This window comes from Hemiscyllium ocellatum, chromosome 32 (genome assembly GCF_020745735.1).
Source record: "Hemiscyllium ocellatum isolate sHemOce1 chromosome 32, sHemOce1.pat.X.cur, whole genome shotgun sequence".
Taxonomy (NCBI): Eukaryota; Metazoa; Chordata; class Chondrichthyes; order Orectolobiformes; family Hemiscylliidae; genus Hemiscyllium; species Hemiscyllium ocellatum.
Window position 1 is genome coordinate 34970409 of NC_083432.1, and position 15502 is coordinate 34985910.

General features: G+C 38.6%; 1 protein-coding gene across 4 annotated transcripts in view; it reads left to right on the plus strand.

Moving 5' to 3' along the window:
• The window catches only part of LOC132830933 (breast cancer type 1 susceptibility protein homolog), an 87540-nt gene that overhangs the window by 58282 nt on the left and 13756 nt on the right, over positions 1–15502 (plus strand). For all 4 annotated transcript variants that reach the window (XM_060848891.1, XM_060848894.1, XM_060848892.1 and 1 more), the window contains 5 exons: positions 4857–4944; positions 5629–5706; positions 7613–7653; positions 9797–9880; positions 12035–12092. In XM_060848891.1, coding sequence (XP_060704874.1) covers positions 4857–4944; positions 5629–5706; positions 7613–7653; positions 9797–9880; positions 12035–12092 — 349 coding nt within the window. The remainder of the gene's footprint in view (positions 1–4856; positions 4945–5628; positions 5707–7612; positions 7654–9796; positions 9881–12034; positions 12093–15502) is intronic.

Below are 15502 nucleotides of genomic sequence, written 5' to 3' on the forward strand. Positions count from 1 at the left end.
ATGTGAGGAAAATCTTTTTGACCCAGAGAGTAGTGGGCATCTTGAACTCTGTTCTGTGAAGAGTCACTCAACGCGAAATGGTAACTCTAATTTATCTCCACAGATGCTGCCAGACCTGCTGAGATTTTCCAGCAGTTTCGATTTTTGTTTCAGGTATCTTGAACTCACTGCCTATAAGGTGTTAGAGGCAGAAACCCATGTAACATTTAAGTACTTAGATATGTAGTTGTGATGTCAAAGCATTACAAAGTCTGTGGGTCAAATGCTGGAAAGTGGGATTAGAATAGCTTGGTGGTTGTTTTTGATTGGTGCAGACACTATAGGCCAAATGGCCTTTTTCGGTGTTGTAGATCTCCATGACTCTTTAACAATATCAAAGAATTATGACAGAATGCTATAGATTTGAAATGCTGAGTGAAAATGATTGTGAATTTTCAAGTTCTTGATGCTGTGGAATGAATGATGATACGAGATTGATTTGGAACTTTTTCCAGTCTTAATGGCAAAATTATGTAATAGTAACAACAAAGTGTTTCAGGAAGCCTGAACGAGTAAGAGAAACAATAGTGAGATTATTTCTGGGGAAAGAGTGCTAAAAGCTATACTGCATCCTAGATCTCACTGAAGAGCACAAAGTCAGGTTGGACAAATTTTGAAACCCCTTAAGACACATTTTGAACTCACTTCTTAAGTTATTTTAAAATGGTATGTGCTCAACATGAGAATTCAAGGGTAAGAGGAAAATATTGATCAGTATATAAAGTGTGCTGGGCATCTAGCTGGTACTTGTAAATTTAGACAATTGAAATACCATCTCAGCGGAGATAGGGTTGACTTAGTCATAAGAAATCCAGTCCTGAGAGCACATCTGCTGAAGGAAGAGAAATTTACTGTCAAGAAAACTATTGACAGACACAGTGTCAGTTATCAACAATGATTTGGAGGTGTCTGTGTTGGTTATCAGCTAGATTGTATTAATAGGAGAACAGACATTAGACTGAGATATAGTTGATATTTTAGAGTCTCCAAGTCATTTGTGCAAGCATTATTGAAGAAAAGCTTTGTGTTTCCTCATCTGGCTCCAGTTACCTCATTATGCAGCAGTTCTTTGGATATATGACAGTCTCCCATTCTGTAGAGGTGTCCAAGCCAAGAAACTGCCTCCGAGTGCTGGCTATTCCTGAGAGTGATTTGTGATTTTGACCTGGCAGGATGCAGCCATTGAAGATAGACATTATTGAACTTCCCTTTTTTTTTGGCAGTAAGTCATTCATATTTCGTAGCCATACCCAAGGTACCAAAACATGTGCCTTACAAACCATTATTTTGATCCTAAGGGTGAGTTTGATATTATCTTCTGTGCATTTCCTAAAACAGCAAAGATGGAACTGTTCTCTCTAGTATTGTGCATACCTCTGTTCGTGCATTGTTCTGCTCCAAAGGACAGATTGTCTCTGCAGCCAAAGCAACAGAATTTGCTAAACACTTTCAGTTATTTAGTGTGGTCAGGGTAGTGATATATCATCTTGTTCCATGACCACAGCTCTTTTTATGTTTACAGTTGGACAGAATAAGTTATGGGCATGAGGTTGAGTTTTCATGTGGCTGATATTGTGGGTATTGTGAGTGAAGAGGTTTTTCCTGATCAGGTCAGAATAAGTTTTTGTCTTAGCTTTCAGTCTTCCTAAATTGTACAGCTTGCCATCTGTGCAGACAGAATCCTTCTATATCTGGCAGGCATGCTGAAGGGCTAAGACTGTCCTACTGCACTCTAATCTTCACACTGAAACTGTAAGAAGTGGAACCATCAAGTTGTTCACTGCAGTACATGATGTTATGGAGAAAGGAGATGAGAGTGAGGAGCTTCAGTGTTTTGATTTGATTTGATTTGATTTGATTTATTTTAGTCACATGTACCGAAGTACAGTGAAACCTTTATTTTGTGAACAGTACAAGCAGATCATAGCAAGCAAGGACATACAAATCAAAGGGTGCTTAGACAGAACAAGGCATACAGGTTACAACTGCACATGAGGTGCGCAAAGCAAGATCAGCATTAACGAGATCAAAACTATTTGAAGTTATGGAGTCCATTCATCAGACTAACAACAGTATGGAAAAAGCTGTTCTTGAATATGTGTGTGTAAGCTTCTGCATCTTCTGCCTGAGGTCGGAGGAGTCTTTGATTTGTTGGCAGCCTTTCCACAGCAGTGGGAAGTGTAAATGGAGTCTGTGGATGTGAGGTTGGCTTCTGTGACGGTTTGGACTGTGCACACAACCTTCTATAGTTTCTTATGGACCTCAACAAACAAAGACAGCTGTACAAAAGATAGAGGTGCTGTGCAAATAAATATTGGACCAATGTATGTCAAGAAATCACTTCTCAGTGATAATGAAAATCCTTGAGCAATGTTGAAATGATCAAGAGGTCACTTAGTCCTACAGTCATCAAAGTTGTTCCCCGAAGTTGATGGTTAGTGAAGTCTGCCCCAGTGAATTAAGGTATTTCGATGTGCTGTCTCCTGTCATGGATGAGTTAAATGGAAAACCCTTGATATGGACTTCAAGAGGCCAGAGTCTGCTGATCATGCAGACACTAGGCAAGGATAGATTATCAGACAAACTGTTTGAGCACAAATTCCCCTCTAGTACCACACCTTTGTGACCTTTTACATTCTCTGTTGGAAAATAGGCTTTATTCCACAAACTGGGTCTGATGCAAAATCATCACATGACACAAAAACAAGAGAGGAGACTGCAATAACTACAGAAGCATCTCACTCCTTAACATTGGAAGAAAGCCTTTATTCAGTTCACGTTTGAAAAACATCAGCTACTTGCAGAACAAGTCTACCGCAAAGAATGGTTTCCATGCCAGTACTTGTATGAATATGACATTCTCCAAACACCAGAGAAGTGTTTAGCTGTTTTGATGACCCATAACTTACTGGAATTTAATATTATTGCAGAAAAGTATGTTACTTTGCATTGCATGTTCTTGGAGTGAACTTCAGAAGTTCATTTATGTTGAAGACAACATCTGAGTCTGAGGACACATAGCTTAAATGAAGACAAGTTCTATATTTCTACTGTTGTACCAAGCATGCTCATGATGCTAGAACTTGAAGGCAACTATAATAGGAATTCATTAATTCTTGAGCTGTCATATACTTTCATGTCTGAACAAATGCTGACATCTTTGCTGTGGACAAGAAAGCAGTGAAGCTATGAAACTAATCCTGAAGCCAAAATAGGTAAAGAACTAGTGTTTCTGTGAATGACATATTCAACCATTGAATGTGGCTGTAATCTCAAAGAACTAAAATATTAAAACCCAGCATCCATGACATTGCATACTCCGTTCTGTATGCTAATATTGCTGCTGACAAAGAGATGGCATTGACAGAGTATTCCAGTTAACAATGAGATGCAATTATTTACAAGCTGTGCCACCTTTTGCTGCCGGCATACCAAAATAAAACATAACCACAACTGCCACAAATAATTTCTTTTGATTCTTCCCTAGAACTTATGACTCAGCACTTTCTTCGCTGTCAGTTTGCCAAGAGATCTCAGTTCCCGTGTGTTTATAGCATCCCTACTGTCTGGGTACAGGAAATTCGGCCCAATAAGTCCACACTGACTCTCCAAAGAGCATCCCACCCAGACTCATTCCCTTACCCTGTCCAAGTGATCCTAATGTAATGGCTAATCCAGGTAACCTACACATCTCTGAACACTATGGACAATTTAGCATGGCCAATCCATCGAACCGGCATATCTTTGGCCTGTGGGAGGAAGCTAAAGCACCAGGAGGAAACCCACACAGTCACAGGGAGAATCTGTGGAGTTTGTACAGCCAGTCACCCAAAGGTAGAATCCCTGGTGCTGTGAGGCAGCAGTGCGAACCACCTAGCCACCCTAAATTGTTGAAACAAAATGAGATTTTTGTTCAATAAAGATCCTGGAACTTTGATATTTCATAGGGTAGTTTGTTTCTACAATTTCATTGTCTTATTGCCCCAGCCTGATGTTTTTATAAGTGTGGACCAGACAGTTCATGTGCATTTCTTCAGAAAGCAACCTTGTGATGATACTATGGCTTTAAGAGTTGTGTTTTATCCTTTCATTTTTTTTTTAAGAGGGACTGAGACAGAGCCACCGGGTAGTCTGCTCCAAGCCAATAAAATAAACAGCTTGTTGTGGACTTGGGTTTTTTTTTAAGCGTGGAACAATAGAAGCAGCCTGAATGGGTGGAGTCAGGCTCCCACAGTACCAGAATTTTGGTTTAAGCTTTTAGCAGTTGCTAGGCTCTTGAGATTGGATGTGGAAGCTGTTATTGCCCTCTGCATTGCAGCTAAAAGCGGGAGTTCTGTCTGCTGTGAGAGTTTCATGTGAGACAGTCTATTTTATTACATTTGTCTTTGCCAAGGGTATATTTATGGGATGTTACTATATTGGAGCAGTTGCTCTGAGCAGTTAAATAATATATTCTGTTGTGCAATAGAGTTAAAGTTATATCGATTCTTCTTTCTTTTTGTTTGTATTTTAACTACAGGGTAAGAATGAGGTGTGTTCTGCTTAAAGCTGAGCAGTGTAGCTAATCAATTTACATCTGGAATACAGTAGCTTACATTGCCTTTAAATAAGATAAAAGTTAGGTCTAGGTTGTCTCCTTGGTATATTTGAAAGGGTTTTGGAGTCCATAACTTCCAATTACTTTCCATGTCCATGGAATTATCCGTTTGACAGTTATGAGACTGAAAGAAAGTTAATTATACAAGAACTGAACTAAGTCAGTGGTTAACAAAAATTACTTGTATGTAAGTGGGTCTTTTTATTTTTGCTGATTTCAGATGTTGGTTGAAATGTTTGCAAGAAAAACAGGGGCCACGTTTCACAGTACTTTTTCATCCAGCACAACCCATGTCATCATGAAAACAGGTATAGTATTATTTTGCTGGCTGGACATTTTATTGAATCCCAGCAAGAAGATCAATGTTTTGAAGTAGGGTAACTTAGAATCTGCAACACATAAATGGGCCATTCATCACCAAATGGTCAATGCCAGTTCTATATTTCTTTCATGCCTCCTCCCACTCTGACCTGTTACCATACTCCCATGTTTTTCTAGTTTCTTCTCTTCCTTTGAATATAATAATTCTTTTAATAGAAATTCTTGCATGGATATGACCTTCTCCAAGTATTAATATTCAATCTTTTCAGAAAAAACATCCCATCAAGTTTTTGAAGTGTTCACCTCAATTCTGTCAATACTTTGGTTGCACTTGTACCAAATACAAGTTCCTAATGTTTGTTTAGTTACTGTGTTATTAGGATCCCAGTAAAATCCAAATTTGATATGGCAAAATATTGAAAAGCAACTTATTGAGGCTGTTGATAGATTATAAATTTAGTTGATCCAACTTGATTAAGGTTACTTTTTTTAAAATAAAAATATAAGGTGTTACAATTCAGTGCAAGTTGTGACCCTGCTAACGAAGAAGAAAATAAGTAAGAGAGATCAACTACAAATATACTGGAAATTTTATGTTGAAAACTATTAATTTATGACCTAAGCCAAACTCTGAAATTAATTCTATGTTTATTTACTAATTTATATTTTAGATGCAGATCTAGTTTGTGAGAGAACGCTAAAGTACTTCATGGGCATAGCAGGGAGGCGATGGGTCGTCAGTTATCAATGTAAGCACAATTTAACAAAAACTCTGCCATAAATTTGATTACCAACTGCATTTGTTTGCTGGCTCCAGTTACCATGAATTAGGCGACTGAATTCAATGAAAGTTTAAAAGTTCATAACTGAAGTGCAAATGAAAGTGAGAGAATTTGTGTGTATATAGATCATCCTTCACCACTGAAGTCCCAAAGTACTTCACCATTAATTAAATACAGAAGTGATGATTCTTCAAAAATAATAGGATGTTTGCACAACAATGTCTACAAGCAGCAAGGAGATAAATGACCAGTTAACCTCCTTAGGTGACTAAGGAGGTGGACACGGGTAAAGCGGTAGATGTGGTGTATATGGATTTTAGTAAGGCGTTTGATCAGGTTCCCCATGGTAGGCTACTGCAAAAAATACGGAGGTATGGCCTTGAGGGTGAGTTGGAGGTTTGGATTAGGAATTGGCTGGCTGGAAGAAGACAGAGGGCAGTAGTTGATGGTAAAGGTTCATCTTGGAGTGCAGTTACCAGCGGTGTTCTGCAAGGATCTGTTTTGGGACCATTGCTGTTTGTCATTTTTATAAATGACCTGGAGGAGGGGCTAAAAGGTTGGGTGAGCAAATTTGCAGATGATACGAAAGCTGGTGGAGTTGTTGACAGTGAGGAAGGATGTGGCAGGTTACAGCGGGATATAGATAAGCTGCAGAGCTGGGCAGAAAGGTGGCAAATGGAGTTCAACGTAGGTAAGTGTGAAGTGATTCACTTTGGTAGGAGTAACAAGAAGATGGATTACTGGGCTAATGGTCGGATACTTGGTAGTGTGGATGAGCAGAGGGACCTTGGTGTCCATGTACACAGATCTCTGAAAGTTGACACCCAGGTAAATAGTGCTGTGAAGAAGGCATATGGCGTACTGGCTTTTATTGATAGAGGAATTGAGTTCCGGAGTCCTGAGGTCATGTTGCAGTTGTATAAGACTCTGGTGCGGCCGCATCTGGAGTATTGTGTGCAGTTTTGGTTGCCATACTATAGGAAGGATGTGGAGGCTCTGGAACGGGTGCAGAGGAGGTTTACCAGGATATTGCCTGGTATGGTAGGAAGATCGTATGAGGAAAGGCTGAGGCACTTGGGGCTGTTTTCATTGGAGAAAAGAAGGTTTAGGAGTGACTTGGTAGAGGTGTATAGGATGATTAGGGGTTTAGATAGGGTTGACCATGAGAACCTTTTTCCACGTATGGAGTCAGATATTACGAGGGGGCATAGCTTCACATTAAGGGGTGGTAGGTATAGGACTGATGTTAGGGGTAGATTCTTTACTCAGCGAGTCGTGTATTCATGGAATGCCCTGCCAGTAGCCGTGGTGGACTCTCCCTCTTTATGGGCATTTAAACGGGCATTGGATAGGCATATGGAGGATAGTGGGCTAGTGTAGGTTAGGTGGGCTTGGATCGGCGCAACATCGAGGGCCGAAGGGCCTGTACTGCACTGTATTTTTTCTATGTTCTATGTTCTTAACTTGTTCTGTTGATCTTGTTTAAAGGATAGGTTCTCGCTTGAACTCCTGCTCTTCAAATAGTTCCAGCGAATCTTTTGTGTTTACCTGTGAAAGTACAGGATCCTTCAGTTTAACTTCCTTTCTAAAAGACAGCAGTATTTGATAGTACAGCATTCCTTTAGCTCTGCATTTGTATGTCAGCTTAGGTTATCAGCTTAGCTCTGGAGTTGAGACCATGAGTTAAAGCCATGACTTTGTGAATCAATGACATTTCTTCCACTGATCCAAGACTTAACACCTGGAAATCAGTTTTGTGAAACCATGGCAGCCCCTCCAATTGAAAGCCATTGTCATTAAATGGCTAACGTGACCAACATTTTTACTAAGGTTTTATCATGCTTGTAAAATGACTGCCACAATTTATTTTCAGGGATCATTGAATGTTTCAGGAAAGGCATGGTGATTGATGAGGTATGTTTGTATTTTTTTCCTACAGAAAATATTTTTTCATCACCAGATAAAAACTATAATAATTTTGGTCAAGTGGAAGTTAGTGCATTAAGGTTTAAAACACTTGCACATCTCATTGTACATTTGTTGAAGCTGATGGTATTTCTAGTGTGTTAACTTTGATCATTCCCAGTCCAGTGATATTGAATATTAACATTCATTTTTGGCTGAAGGTATTTGTTTACTGAGGAAATTCAGAATTTCAAACAAAATTTAACTTGAAGATTTAGGGTGGGTTAATACCTTCACTACTTAATGTTTTTAATGACCTTGGATTGGATGGATTTGTCACCCTGTGACAAACTTAAACCATATCATTCTGCCTCCTTTATTATTCCCATTTGTATTAATATAAGCTGTATAACCATATACAGTCAGAGTGCAAATTCTTCCTCAAGCTTGAAGATCTAATCAAGTTTCCATTATTGTTTTGCATTGATAAAGGCTATTCTGTTATCTTGCCTCTACCACTGTGAACCTACTGACTCCTAACTACTCATACCTAGCACAAAGTAAGTGTTAGTTGGAAGTCAGTTACCCATGTTCTAGGTTACCTCTGCAAGAGTTCATCAGGGTATTGACCAAGGCCCAAAAATTTTCAACTACTTCATCAATGACCTTCACTTAGTCATATGGTCAGATGCAAGGGTGTTTGCTGCCAATAGCACAATGTTCACCACCATTCACAACCTGTTAGACACTGAAGCGTTGTGTCCAAATGTAGCAAGAACTGGACAATATCCAGTCTTGGGCTAACATGAGACGAGCAACATATTGCCTTTCAACATAGAATGACATTACCATTGCTAAATCTCTACCATATACATATCAGGAGTTTCCATTGATCAAGAACTGGATCAGCCATATAAATACTATGCCTTTCAGAGTAGGTCAGGGACTAGAAGTCTTGGAATGAGTAACTAATGGTCTCGCTACCCAAAGCCTGCCAACCATCAACAAGATACTACTTGTTAGGAGTGTAACGGAATAGCAATTCATTTGCCTTGATAAGTGTAGATCCAGCAACATGAAGATTGACACTATCCAACACAAAGCAGCCTGCTTGATTAGCACTGCATCCACAAAGTAGGCAGCACCTTTGAAATTGCCATCGTGAAGAATAAGGATGGCAAATACATGGAACACCACTGCCACCTGCAAGTTTCCCTCCAAGTCTCTCACCATCCTGACTTGGAAATATATCATGCCATTTCTCCACTTGCTGGGTCACATTCCTTGAACTCCCTCCCTATTGTGTGCCCTCTGGTCCTAGTCTCTCCTCCAATTGGAAACTTCTTCTCCACACTTAATTCATTCGGACCTCTCAGTATTGTGTAAGTTTTGATGAGATTCCTTCTTTCATTCTTTTAAACATCATCATGTACAAACCTAGAATCCTGAGCTGCTCCTCAAAGGACGAGCCCTTAATCTCTGGGACCATTCTTATAAACCTCTGTTGGATTGCCTCCAAGGCCAGCACATCCTCCCTTAGATGCAGGGCCCAAAACTGCTCACAATACTCCAAATGTCGTCTGACCAGAGCCTTATACAGCCTCAGCAGAATATTCCTGCTCTTGTATTCTAGCCCTCTTGAAATGAATGGTACCATTAGCTTGCCTTCTAAACTGCCAACTGAACCTGCATGTTAACTTTCAGAGAATCCTAAACCAGGACTCCATGTCCCTTCATGCTTCAGATTTCTAAAGACTTTCTCCATTTAGAAAATAGTCTACGCCTTTATTTTTCCTACCAAAAAACAAAGCATCACTTTCCCACACTATTCCACTGCCACTTCTTTGCCCACTCACCTATCATGTCCAAGTTTTTCTGCAGCCTCTTGTTTTGGTAATCCAGTTTAAATGTAGATGTAGATATAACTTGTACATTGTTTTCATTCATAATGGCTATACAGTTTTAGCAACCTCATTCCAGAAATTAATTTGAGGTTTTTTTTGTTGTATGTTTTATTAGTTAGAACAGTTGGAAACCTGCCTTTCAAAATATAAAGGGTGCAGCAGTTTAAATCTTGAAGTATTTTGTTAAGTAAATCTGTTGTTTTTCAAGTTATTCCAACAAGTTTGTTTTTTGTTTTGAAACATTGCAGCATGAGTTTGAAGTGAAGGGTGATGTAATCAATGGAAGAAGTCACAGTGGCCCAAGAAAAGCAAGAAATACAGCGGATGATAAGGTAAGGTCACAGATTGAGTTATAGTGATAGCTGCTGTTTCCTTTCCCATCCCTTTCTTTAATCGAAATTGTAATTTTATTAACTAGTATATATATTTGTCATTCAGTGTGTGTGTATATAGAAAAACATGAGAATTCTGAAGGTGAATTATCTCTTTTGTACATTGATAACTTTGGTTTCTTTTGACCCAACAGTTTAACATCAAATTGACGTCTGAAATAGAGTGGACTTATGTTAGACTGTTATTATCACTGTTATGCAATGTATATACACTGAGTTCAAAAGTCATCACAGTAATTATAGCCAGTGGCAAGACAATCTCATTGTTAATATAGTCTAGAGACTGTTTTTGAGGAATAACAATTAACTACAAGTTAGATCATCTACATTTGTGACTATAAAATAGGTTACCAAATATCTGAAGAATTTTATTGCAGTGCAGAATTTTAATTATATTGTAGATTGGCAACATTTATATGGCAGGTACAACCCACATCAATTACCAGGTTATTAATATTCCTGTTAGAAAAGGCTCTGTACTAACAAATGAACAGAAATTGACTGGATTTACAGAGGAATATTTTTACTACCTTCGTCCATTGTTGCGGCAGACAGCTAAATCTTTTGCTTCCATGCTTCTCCTCCCCATCATCTAATTAGCAAACTGTTTTCTGCTTTGGCCACATAAATTGTGTTTTTAACCCAAACTTTGAATATGAAAGATATTTTATATACAATTGGTTCTGCTACAATGGGGTAGTTCTGTTCTCGTGCAACCCATGTTATAAGAAAATCATGTAATAGCAGCACCACTTAAACCAATGGGGCCAGAATCTCCTAACAACTAGTACCTGCATTAAAAGTTCACTCTTTAGAAACAGTGTCTCCAATTTGTCAATTGTGTTGTTGCAAATTCGCATTAACAAAATGCGCATTTATAGCAGAACAACCTGTACCTACTCCTTTCTATCTTGATAATATTACCTGTCCCCAACTCCCTGCCAGTATTAACACCCAAATCCGTCTCTTTGTTGCTTCTAGTCCCAATACCTTATGGGGTGGCATGGTGGCTCTGTGATTAGCACTGCTGGGCACCAGGGGCCCAGGTTCGATTCCGGTCTTGGGCGATTGTCTGTGTGGAGTTTGCATATTCTCCCCGTGTCTGCGGGTTTCCTCTGTGTGCTCTGGTTTCCTCCCGCAGTCCAAAGATGTGCAGGTCAGGTGAATTGGCCATGCTAAACTGCCCATAGTGTTAAGTGCTTTAGTCAGAGGGAAATGGGTGTGGGTGGGTTGCTCTTCGGAAGGTCGGTGTGGACTTGTTGGGCCGAAGGGCATGTTTCCACAGTGCAGAGAATCTAATCTAATCGGTTCTTCACTCAAAATAAATGCTAACTTGCCCAAATTGCATCTGTCTCTTTCATGCCCTGAACAGGTCACTCATTGCCTTGTCCCAGTATTTCAAATTTAAAATTCCTTGTCCTTAATTTGAAATTTCACCCAGAGTTCTGTCTGCCTTAACTTTGGAAACAACTCCTCATTCAGCCTTTCACTTCCTTTCCAAGCTTCAACTTCTAATTCAAGTTTCATGTGCCATTGGTAGAACCTCCAGCCTCAGCTTTGTTCCTATTTTTAAGTTTGTTTCCTAATTCATATCAACTTGCACTACTTGGTTTTTCAGAATAAATGATCCCTACACATTTATTTGTCTGTCCAAATGCAATTGTTTCTTTCCCTTCTGAAATGGCCTTGGATATTTTTCAAAGTGGAAATGCTGTGGGAATGTAGTGCATTGAAACAAATTTTTTATTCATAAGTGGGATGTTTATGCCATTGTCATTGGTTGTCCGTCTCTAGTTTCCCTTGAAGGTAGTGATGAGCTGCCTTCTTGAACTGCTGCAGTGTGGATGGATTAGGTAGACGCAGTGTCATTTGGGAGGTTCCAGGTTATTGTTGCAGTAACACTGAAGGAACAGTGATATATTTGAAGTTCTAGTGATGGGTGGCTTAGAAGAGAACTTGAAAGTAATAGTGTTCCTATGTATTTGATGCCTTTTTCCTTCTAATTGCTTTTTATAAATTCGTATTGAAATTTTTTTCATACTAGCTAACTTAAATTCACTTTCTTTTGCTAATGTTAAAATATATGTTTTTCAGCTGCTGTTAAGCCATTATGAGGTTTGCTGCTTTGGTTCTTTTACAGGTATGAGCAGAGGTAAGGGATTCTCAATAATATTTCAAACTCCTGTGAGACTAATTTGGACTGAAACTATATTAATGCCTGCATTTAGATCCATGCTAATGCCTGCATTTAGATCCATGGTAGTTTTGATAGGATACTGTCACTTTCTCATCCATAAAAGGAATTAAATCACCTGAATTAGTCATTGTCATGTATATTTATGCAATTTTGCTGCACAGATTAGCTTTACATCAGTGTTTCATGGTGCAATAAACCAGAGCTTAATGGATTCAAGTGCTGTCAGATGCTCTTCAAATTTATAAATGTGCATTTGATAAGTGCAGTGAATGGAATGATTCAATAAAAATTGAGGGTTTTACTGAGGCTTTAATTGCTTGGTGAGAGCACATGCATATGATTTCAACAATATTAGTTTTGTGGTTCAGCATACGTAATACATAAATAGGGAGTAAGCTTTGTACAGTGGGTTGTAGATGACCAAGTTGGCATAAGTGTTCAAGTATGCTCTCCTGGTTGGCCTTTGTTTTTTTTGTTCAATGATGTTAGCAATTGTGAGCCCTCAAATGTGTGAAACAAATATTAACTGGCATAACCATGCACAATACAACTATTTATGTATGCCAGAAATATTCTGTAGATAAAAATGGTACTTTCTTCCAGTATAACTTTTAATAAAGCTGAAAATGATCTGTACTCACAGTAATCATTGCATAAATACAGGTGTTTATTTTCAGTTGGAAAATGGCTGAAATGAATCTCAACTCAACTCAATATAGCTGCTTTTAACCTATATTTTTAATTCTTTACTCAAGAACAATCATCAATCAATTTTGATCTTGAAAACTGCAGTTTTCCTAACTTGGACAGCCCAGTGTTCCTCATTACTATTATAAAATGCTTTTCACTGTATTCTAACAGATGAAAGGCTTAACAGGCAATCAATTTTTCAATGTATAATTTCAGTTACATCTCACTGTAAATTTTTGCTATAAATTCTGTGTGTTAGGGTTGAGCCCTCCACGACCACCTGATGAAGGAGCGTCGCTCCGAAAGCTAGTGTGCTTCCAATTAAACCTGCTGGACGAGAACCTGGTGTTGTGCGATTTTTAACTTTCTTCACCTCTAAATGCCTTTAGCACTGATTTTAAGATTCTAACTCTCATCCTGATTTCCTCCACTAGAGGGAATAGTTTCTCTGTATCTATACTTGTGAATCTTTTCTCATTTTCTATATCCTGGATTGGTCAGATCATCTCACAACCTTCTAAACATGAGGAAGAGCAAACTAAATGTATACATGTGTTATCATTAATGAAAGTCTTTTGACAATTTTAATTGGTATTACATTTTAAATAGCATGTTTGCTACTCCCCTTTTTATTGGCGGTATTTGCTGCTTGTTGTAGCCTTAAGTTCTAATTTTTTATTCCTCCTTACATATCTTTTCAAATGGCAATTCTTCATGTTTCTAAACTTGTATCAAAAGCCTATCTGACAGTTAAAGCCAATTCTGTCTTTGCCATGTGTCCATTGTGTGAGGTGAAATTGAGGGGGGAGGAATCGAGAAGCTGTTATGCTTCTGTTTCACATGTCCATTCTAGTATGTAAAGTTGCAGAGTGTTCGAATGTTGCTTAGTGCCTCAAATGTCTAGTCCTTTAGTTTTATTACCTTTAACTATGCTTTGTGTGGTGGCTTCAAGCAGCGATCTTTGAGAGGAAGGGGGAATCAAGAGTTTACTCTTCCTTTCTCCCCTTTTTGTAGCAGCTGCTCGCAGAGCGTTTTTGGCAGAATAATGGGGACAGGTTGTCTGTGCACCTATTTGGCTTGAGCTTATGTGAGGTGGGGTTCACTGGGACCAAAGAAAATGATGCATCCTTTTCCTTGAATGTAGAATTGTTGCCCAGAAAACAATCCTATCACCTGCCTTTGAATCCAGGACTTCATTGACATAAACTTACCCACAAGCCACCAGCGTTTATAAAAATAAATCAAAACATCTGTGCATCTGATTTCATCATCACTAAGTGCCAGCTGTAACTATGGTAACCACATTTACCCTTAAGCAGTCTGGAATGTCAGTGCAAAATAAACTCCCTGTTACATAGTTGACCCAAATAAAATGCTTATACCCCCCATAATTTATATTTCCAGGTACTTGCCAAACGAAATGTGGTAGAACAAATTTTCTACTGGGGTCTGGTCACAGGATCAGCTAGTGATGCTTGTCTCATTTATTCTCCCATCCATGCTATACAACTGTAACGTGCATGCTGGCCTAAATTATTTTACCTGAAGTTTACTTGAATGTATAGGATTTGTCCTATAAATAAACAGCACAGCTGAACGTTTTCAATACCGTGACAGGATCTGTTACATTCACTAAAAGTTTTGTTATTCTGCTTTTGTTGTCTCTTTATTGACACAGCATGTGCAGCTCAAAAACATTCAGCCCATCTGGTCTGTGCTGTCATAATGTCATATTGGCATACTTGTGGCTTTATAGGAGAAGAAAGCCATATTCATGGAACCCTTGTGAATTGCTCTTCAGGACTGTTAACCTTATGTAGGCAACCACAACAAATGGTTTACACGCAAAAGATCTCAGTTAGAAATGGAGGTTTAAAGTGTTCACTTCAGACTGTGCTGTATGACTATGGTGTTGGGAGATCTCCCTTGCTCCTCTTTGAATCATACCACTTGAACATTTGGATGGGATCTTGGTTTCACATCAGGATTCCTAATGTTTAAAAGCATGCATTGAATTATGAGAGTGAAGCACAAGGGCTACAGACTGACCTAAGTACACATGGATGTATTCATGCATTAAATGTGTTTTCCATTTTGGGAGATTAAATACTGATAGCAATATCTTCATTGAAATAAATCTCTGATCTGGTACTCTCATCTATTTCAAGGTCATTTTTCTAATTGCCTAAATGAGATAGGGGCTAGTTGAGTGACCTTTCATAGTTCATTCCATGGTGAAGGTGTCCAGTAATTTGGTATGGAATTAATTTTGTACATATTTCACTTGTGGGTTAAAGGTGTGTTTTAATCTATTTTTATTCATGTCCTAACATTGCCGCACATTGCCGCTGGATTTTTTTTAAAATCCAGCCTTACATTAGTAAATGTAATCAGACCTCAAACTCCTGAAATGCTTTCAAGCCTCTTAAGTAAAACCAGCACCTAAATAGCAGTGAAAGCTTGGAGGCAAGCAGAAGAAATAACACTTAATGTTTGCCTAATCAAAGTATGCAATTGTATTTTTTATTAACAACTCTGATGCCTTGTTTAATTTGGAAGTGGGAACAAGTGTGAAATATAGTTGCTGCAGGGTTGTAGCTCCATGGATCTGCTCTTAAACTCTCATCCTCAAGCTCTGCACAGATAAGTGAAGCTACCGATATTCCATTCAATGA